Raw genomic sequence first — 8,598 nt, forward strand, 5'->3', positions numbered from 1 at the left:
TCCCCACGGAGGAGGCTCGAACTTGGCCCTTTAAAGCTTTTTGTGTTTCTGCTTCTTTTTCTGCGCCAACCCCTCCTTTTCAACCTCATCCACTCTTTACTTCTTGAGGTTGGGTGCATGAAGAAGGGGGCCTGGAGGAGGGGGAGGGGGTGGGAGATTGGCAGGAGGTTGAGACCCCGAAGTGGCCTTCACACCGGCTTGCTTACTCCTCCTGCCAAGAAGATCCTTCAAACTTGTCCCTGGTTTTTAAGACATTTATTCTTCTTCCTCCTCGTCACTGCTATCAACACGCACAACTATGAAACCCTGGATACCAGAGCCCTTGGCGGATTCGTTTTCTTCGTCCGAGAGGTTGACAACGTGGCCCTTTGAAGGTTTCTCTGCTTTCTCAAGTCAGAATTGGTCTATTTCCTCCTCAAGGGATAGGTGAGGAGATGTGGGCTCTTCTCGGATGACTTTTTCCTTAGGTCGCGCCGAAAGAGGGACTGCTTTTATTGGGCGTACGTATAAGATGGCAAAAGGGTCGTCCAGTAAATCGTGTGGAGCAAGGAAATCCAGTTTCGAGACATCTATCCTTCTATGTCTCTGATCACCCGCGATGATTGCGTTGCCGATATCTTGGAAGGTGTTCGATAGCGGCTCGTATCCCATGATGAGATGGGCTGCCCTCACCTGTAGGTCTTCACTCACGAATACCTCGAATCTTAGAACTCTATTGAGGTCCGCGATGCTGGATAGGCTTAGACTGGGTGACATGTGCTGTTTATCTGAAAAAATGTCCGAGGAACCAAATATGGTTAGATTAACAATAAACGTCAAATAAAGAGGAAAATAAAATATAATATCGATCTAAATGATAAAGTTAGAAGGACTAAACCCCAGGCTAGGGGACCTAAATCCTATGGAATCACATCTGGTTTTCCCTCTTCAACTGCACAATGAGGACCGTTGTATCACTTCCTAGAGGCGATTAAGTAGTCATCCTTCATGCCTTTGTTAGATTTGGGAAGACACAATATAAGTCTAACGATGTTAGACCTAGACTTGAGGTAGTACCCTACACCTTTAAGTTTATGACACTCATACATGTGTGCAACATCGTGCCATGTGAGGTTCAACCCCATTTGCTCATTTAGAGCGTTGACGCAACCTAAGATTCTAAACATGTTAGGTGTACATTGGTCTGGACATAACCTATGATTACGCAAGTACTCACTGGTTACGTTCTTCATGGGAAGTGTCATTCCGCCTTCTAAAAATGCGATTATGGGAATGACAGCTTCTCCTTCTTTCCTATCATCAGTTATGGCATCTGGGGCACAATACCTCAAACCCACTTCTGGGGGAATGTGATACTTGGCTCAGATCCCTCCATACCGACGTCAGTGTCTACTAAACATTTGAATCTACCCATTTGGTTGAGGAAAAAGTGAAGATTTAGAAAGGAAAAAGGGTACAATTATTGGTCAAGAATTACAGCCGAGGAGAAAAAGAACTTAAAAAAGTATAAACTTACGGTAAAATAAGTAGACGATTCTTCGCGAGCTTCTTGAAAGGAGAGAAAGGGAGGAAGTCTAAGGATTTGATTGATTTTTTGGGTAATGAGTTGAGTTGCGATTTCCCAAGCGTTTTGGTATATGGGAGGCGGCATTAAATGGGAGTTATCCTGCTCCAATTTTGAAGAAGAACCCGGACCGTTGGATATGCATCTCACCATTGGACGTGGAGGACAGGGCGTTACTTGGAGCAATTAATAGGGGCATTATGAATTTCAAAAAGGAGTGAAATGACATTCTCACATGTGATAGTTTGAGAAGAATGCGAAGGCTGTGGTGTTGAGTCAAAACTTCACTTTTCTCCTTAGATGGGAGAAAAATGAATTTTTGAGGGGCTATTGTGAGGGTGAAAGGGTCAGGGTATCTTATTGGGCCTTGGGCTTGGTTCGAGGGTATTAATTTGTCCGAGGAGGGTTTATTGGAAGTAACGGTACCAAACTTAAAAGCCCACAGGCAAACTGTGGCGGGAAAAACTGAGGGAAATAGTCCGAGGAGGGGTAATTCCTCGGCTAAGTGAAGTGAAGGTCAAAAGGTACAGCATGGTGATAAGAGGTATTTCCCAAGGGCATAGAGATCTGCTACCAAGGGCATAGAGAGGAAGAACAAATGAGAAATATCTTATAGAAATCTGCTACCACCGCATTTAAGACTTTGCACCTACCTCTCTGGCCGCATTAATGGGGAAATGACATCTGAACAGTGGTGATCAGCCTTACAACTATTGTTTGAAGACTTCAAGAGGGCGGTAGATGAGACAAGTATCTGAGTCATGGATCTGATCCATATGTGAAAGATGGAGGGAAGAAGGAGAATGATATAAAAGGAAAAGAAAGGCATTCAAGAGGAGGGATCGGAGAAGAAAGAGAAAAACACTGTAGCCACCACCCTAAAGTGTAATCTATCTTTAGAACAAAGAAAAGCAATACAAATCGTTCTCGGTATACGTAAGAGGAGACTTTCTGCTACGTAAATATCTTGTTGCATGTGAATTACGGCTCTAGTTTATCATTTGTGTTATCCAATATCCATAACACCTAGATTTCAAGCCCACTCTCTATAAATTTCATTGTATTGGGCTTTTTGGGCCGGTTCCCTTCACATTGTTGGGTCCAGGTGCAAATTGTGACCTTATCGTATTCGTTGAGAAATGGGTTGTGCTAAATTTTTATTTCGATTTATATAGCTGTGAAATTTTTTAAGGAGATAAAATGGTGTGGAGAGTGATCAGTGTTTGCTTTGTTAATAGAAAAATTATAGAAACTCTAATTTTGATTTGAATTTTTGGAAAGACCGTTGGAGCTGATTTTTGTGGGTTTGCTTTCCAAAATGGAGAGGAAAATGGCTTTAAAAAGCCTATTGGAGATGCTACCTCTCCTCTCCTCGCCCTGCCCTGCCCCACCCCACCCCCTCCCCTCCCTTCCGCCCCCTAAAAGAAAACTTTTAGTTAATAAATACATAACGCAAGTGGTATTTAATATTAAAGATGTTAATTATCTAAAGTACTGTTAGCCCATTGTTGATAAACATTTTTGCGACACATTTTTTACAAGCCAATTTCAACCAAGCCTAACTTCCTTGTAGGTTCAATTCATGTATTGTATTATATTTTATTCTTTTAAGCATGACTCAAGCTCATGTGACATATTGGGGAAATTGAGGAAGTGTGGTTTAAAGGGTATGAGTCGGTTTCTTTCAGACATTTGTCATGAGCCTAACCTATACGTACTACCAAGTGGGCAGGGGTCACTGGTAGCAACTCAAGCTCAAGGAGGAGGTCTTGTACTCAGAATTTTCACCCCAAAAAAGCTTTTATGCTCTTGCTAACCGTGGCCCAACTTTTTGCTTTATACTTATATTGCCTTAAGTGGTTAGCATTGTCTACTACGGCAACCAAATGCAGCCTTCAAGGACCTGTTATGTCCAGGAAACATTAGGCCATGCATTTTCCAAATTATGAAAAAGCAAGCCAACCTTCTTACCCAATTAAAGCAAATCTGACCATAACCTCTTTGATTGAGATCTTGGGGTTCAAAGCCTCTTTTGTTGTCCAAAAATCAGTTACTTGGAGCACTCCAAATTCAATACAAAAGGCCCTAATCATATTAAAAAAAACCAACCACATTTTACCCTTAAAGCTGAAGCAAAAAACTCATTCAGCTAGCTAATATTCTCACAATTCCGAAGCCTGGGGGTGGAAATATGAGTATAGAGGAACTTTCCCTTTTTTCCTCATAGCTTCTCTCAATTTCCTTTTCTTGCTGACTGAAGATTGAAGTTTCAGACCTGTTGTGTTTTTGTAATTTTTTTTAGCATTTTTGTTATTGGCATTTTGATTTCTCTCTTGTTAAAGTACCATTAGCTTTTATTTACTAAATATTGGAATTTTAGGCTTGATAATCTCTACAAATAATTACTTCTAAAGAAATTCAAGAGGGGATTTAGGCCATTCTCACATTTAGCCTATGTCGCAAAACGTCCCTGACACCCATCTAGGATACTATCTCTTAACCCTCAATACTTCCAGTGATATTGGTTGGGCAAGGGTTTTAGCCCCCATTCCTCTATGTGCGCTCTCTTTTTCTCTTTTTGAAATTAATTTTTTTTAAAAAAAAAAGGAGAATTCTTGCATGTTGAGAGGGTGGTCTCATGAGGTACTGCTTGAGTGATAGGCTTTGAGGTATGTCACACAAAAGTATGGTACAAAAACGAGGCATCATAAAATTTGTTTCATGTTTTAAAGCATTAAAAGAGACGATTGAATGTTTGAGAGCAATAAAATAGATATTTGAGAAGACAATACGAAGACATTTTCCTCAGAAGTAGCAACAGTACAATCTTATTTTTTCTGCAATCTCAATGAAATCATTTTGAAACGCAGAAACACCTCCACCCAATCAAGGGAGAGGGCAAACAAGAAAAAAAATGTTGTGACAGTCGAAATTGAGACCTTGTTCTGTGCAGCAATTTGGTATCAAAGATTTTGCAGCCACGACAAATACAAAATCAAAAACAAAGAGGAGGCTATCAGATAGTCTGGTTTCTCCCATTGATTTAACTGCTACCATTTCATCACCTTCATGAATTTCTTTTCTTCCAACTTGAGAACTACTGATTTCACCATCTCAGCTTAGGAGGAAAGTACTGCAATACATTTTTTCAAAGAAACATGGGATTAGAAAAGAAGAAATAAATAAGCTCCGTATTAGTGGCAGATTAATCCAGTGAAACAGCAACAATTTTTTTTTTCCTTTTTGGAAACAGCCACTTTTGCCAAAAACCATTTTATTGATCTAAATTTCCCAATCATGTCTTCTCATATATCAAATGAAGCACTTACTAATTCAACAGGCGTTTTACCTTTTCAATGAGAGAAAGATAGTATGGTTTGACTTTCTCCACATCAACCCGAACTTTGCTCTTGCTGTAAAGGTCATACTTGCTGCACATAGAAAAGCAAGAGAAAATTGGTTCTGCAGCAAGGCAATATGCAAACAGGATGGACAAGATTCATCCTCCCAATTAGCAAATTTCCCAAATAGGGTAGTGGATTTCTTACTTGAATATTTTGAGCCACTTCAGATTCTCAGTATCTTCCTCATTCATCAAGTACTTATATGCCCCATCCTTATGCAAGGCTGCACTATAAATTACTTCTTTTAGTACCAAGTTAATTACAAGAATACAACAATGGCTTGGCATCCGAACATATATAGCACTAAAAGGAACCGCACCCTCTTTTCCTTTTTATCCTGTTTCTTACCATAAAATGAATGGTATCTGATAATGAAAAGACCTGCTGAAGGTAGAGTGGTCTTATTCTCCTTAGCTACCTGAGTATGGGAAACCAAAATTAAATGTCACTGTAATTGTTTAAAAAATAAGATTGAGCACTAGAAATTTACGGCGCTATTTGCCTTTGTTGTCCAATTTTAAGTTTAAGAGGTGCTACATTCACAACATTTTTACAACAAATCATAGGTGATTAGTTATTATTGGTTCAAATTTGAATCTAATACTAAGATTACTTTTTTGTCCCAACAATAACAACCAGTAACAACCTACCACCTAAGATTTGTTGTAAAAATGTTATGGACATATCATTTCTCCTTAAGTTTACGAAGCACTCCATAATGGGAGAACCAAGAAGTTTATAGACATTGGAAGGGTATCAGAAGCATCACAAAGTGAAGCGGTAATAAAGATACCATATTAAAAAGTTAGTAAAGGTTTAAAAAATACTACCAAGTACAAGTAGTCATCATGCCCCCAAGACATCAGTACATTGTTGAGCCCACAACCTTGTGTGTAAACTCCAAGCTTGGTGTTATAAGCAGGATTGTTGTAGTCAGGGTTTTCCTTGAAATACTGTGGCAAAAGGGGTCAAAATATTGAGTAACTATAGGAAAAAATTATTTGAATGATATTAAGTCAGTGTTTAGTCAACTCAAATGGATTTGAACGCAAAATTTATGAAAAAAATCACCTTGTAATGGACGATGGATTCATCGAAGGCACATCCAACAGGGTAAATGTCACCTATGTGAATAATCTTGATTAGTATTTTAATAAAACAAGAAGAAATTATGACAAATCACGCAACTATATGTGAACATGATTCCTACCTACAACAGCCCATTGAGGAAGCTCTCCAAAAGAAGGATGAAGAAGAACCTTTCCAAGATCTAAAATTCATTATAAAAAAAGAAAACGAAGTTATCATATTATTGCATCAAATAAATCTAATGATAGACTTAAAAAGATGGAGAAGGAAGTATACCATGGATGAGGCCAGTCAAGTGCAACCAGTCTTCATTGGGATAGTCTTTTCTGATGGCTTCAGCCGTTTGCAACAAGTGCTCAATCTGAGGTTCATCCAAATCGGGATCACTCTCATCCACAAATTCATTAAGAAGTTCACAGCTTTCCCAAATGCTCATCTCCACCCTGCTCAATTTGCCATACTCTTCTCTCATCCTTTTCACCTACAACTCAATCAAAATTAGTTTAAGTTGTACAAATAGATATAGCATTGATAGATTTTGTTTTAAAATCTTAAAAGAAATATCATTGCAAATTGTGCTTACAAAGTCATAGGTTTGGTTAATGTGATTAATCCGGTAGAATTCCTCAACACTTTTCTGCCGTGTGCTTTCAACATCATAATCCCTGTTCACACGTAAATATTTAATAAATCCTGCAAGGATCCAGAGCTAAAGGATCTAGAGCTAAAGGACCCCCCAAAAAAAAAAAAAAAAGTAAATAAAAAGCGCAGTGTTAATTAGAGAGAGAACATTTTATGGTTTATTAAAGTAACAAGTTGTGATTAAAGTAACATCACTTTTATATGATTTTATCACTGATATCATCACTTTTATAATGTACATGTATCAATTCCAACAGACCACATTAATAGTTGCAAAAAATTTATATGCCTAAATTAATTGGAAAGCAAAAATACATATAAGTAGTAAGAACAAGCTCAGTTTTGAGTTTTGGGGCCGCATGACCCATCTTTTGTATTTGAAGTAAAAACAACAGCTTAATTTTTTTATTATAATTAATAATAAGCGCTAGACCGTATACTTCATTAAGATGAAATGAATTGGCGATATACTTTCAAGTTTAAATTATAATTTAGTGCCTTATCAAGGGATGACAACAGATGGGGTGGGTTGGATTACGGTTGCTTTGTCCTCTTTTTGGGACAAGAAAAACCCATGTAGGGTAAGACCAAGGCAAGTCAAGGTCGGGCGGGGCTGGTTGAAAGTATTTTGTTGCCTTTCACTAGGTGACTTCAATATTAATTAGGTAGATATGAAAGAGAATAGAGAGGGGTAGCCATGAGAGTGCTTTAGAGAAAACAAGTGTTTTGGGAAATTGTGATGACAAATGTAAAATATAATTAAATTATAAATAGAATATGTATAAAAAAAGAAGAAGAAGTTAGATTATATATAATTTAACAATATATTAAATAAATATATAAATAAATTTTAGTTATTTATTTATTTTTAGCTTTTGTTATTCGTAAGTTTGCCCCTAGGAATAACAATAACATAGATTATCTAGTTTGGCTTATTTATTTCACTAAATTCCCTGCAGGAATTAGATGAAGTGAGAAAAAGCCTCTAAAATGTGCCTCTTAACATGATGGCCATCAGAATTATGAATCATTTGACTACTTTTCGTTTTTTGGTTTGGTGATGGTTATTTGAAGGGAAAGAAATTATGCAGAACAGAAAAAATAATAACGATTTGTTTGACAAAAGAATTTTTTTTTTCTAAAATTTGCATTTTTCTATGGTAATCCAAATTTTTTCGCGTTTCACCATTTTAATGTTGGGCAATTAGAACCGATCCAGATTGACTTATTAGAGTAGCATTGTGATCCCTTTATCAGGGCATGCATGCAATTCCTACAATTTAACAAATTTCAACAATATTCTTTTTTCTTTAAGCAATTGATGATGCTCGAAAATTAAATGAAAAGGCAAGAGTAAATTAACCTAAAAGTGTGACCAAATGCGTTGTTATCAGGTACCACAAATCCCATTGCATCCACCATCAATTCATTTTCATCAGCAGGGGTCTTATTCTCTTCCACTTCAACTCCTATTTTAACACACAATATATATATAAAATAGAGTTCATATATAAACTATATATGACATAAAATAAAAACATTACCAACAAAACTTAATAAAAAAAATGAAAAAATGCTAGAAAATAATATTAAAAAAAAAAATACCATGGTGGGGGTGGTCAATGAGGATGGTCATCCTGAATCAAAGACACAGAAAAAGAATAGTACTAGTACTAGTACTAGTACTGCAATAATGGATAAAAGGGAAGAAGAAAAATGAAGCGGTGGTTGTGGTTGTGGTTGAATAAATTTTGATGAGAAAGGCAGCATGAGCATGTATTTATATATAAATTAAGAGGAGATCAGGAGAGTAGAGAAGAGGCCAATTAATTAAGTCCTTCCCTGAGAATTCCCAGTGTCCGAGTCCTTCCCTGAAAAACCTTGCAAACTTTTCTTTGG

General features: G+C 37.2%; 1 protein-coding gene across 1 annotated transcript; it reads right to left on the bottom strand.

Annotated features, from left to right (window-relative positions):
• Positions 1-4,567: 4,567 nt before the first annotated feature.
• On the bottom strand, positions 4,568-6,715 carry LOC142629749 (inositol oxygenase 1). The gene is made up of 9 exons (XM_075803785.1): positions 6,641-6,715; positions 6,334-6,538; positions 6,179-6,238; positions 6,040-6,092; positions 5,799-5,921; positions 5,317-5,386; positions 5,113-5,191; positions 4,914-4,995; positions 4,568-4,697 (listed from the first exon to the last, which is right to left on the bottom strand). Exons 2-9 carry the CDS (start codon positions 6,527-6,529, stop codon positions 4,671-4,673), a joined length of 690 nt encoding a protein of 229 aa, XP_075659900.1. The 5' UTR covers positions 6,530-6,538; positions 6,641-6,715; the 3' UTR covers positions 4,568-4,670.
• Between the last annotated feature and the right edge of the window lie 1,883 nt (positions 6,716-8,598).

Source organism: Castanea sativa, chromosome 3 (assembly GCF_040712315.1).
Source record: "Castanea sativa cultivar Marrone di Chiusa Pesio chromosome 3, ASM4071231v1".
In the NCBI taxonomy this organism is placed as follows: Eukaryota; Viridiplantae; Streptophyta; class Magnoliopsida; order Fagales; family Fagaceae; genus Castanea; species Castanea sativa.

Excerpts from the sequence above, each read along its gene's own strand:
- LOC142629749 (XM_075803785.1), bottom strand. The coding sequence starts at position 6,529 with ATGAGAGAAGAGTATGGCAAATTGAGCAGGGTGGAGATGAGCATTTGG. Across the intron at positions 5,922-6,039 it reads AATCCATCGTCCATTACAAG|TATTTCAAGGAAAACCCTGA; the intron begins GTGATTTTTTTC and ends CTTTTGCCACAG. Across the intron at positions 5,192-5,316 it reads CAGATACCATTCATTTTATG|CCTTGCATAAGGATGGGGCA; the intron begins GTAAGAAACAGG and ends TTTATAGTGCAG.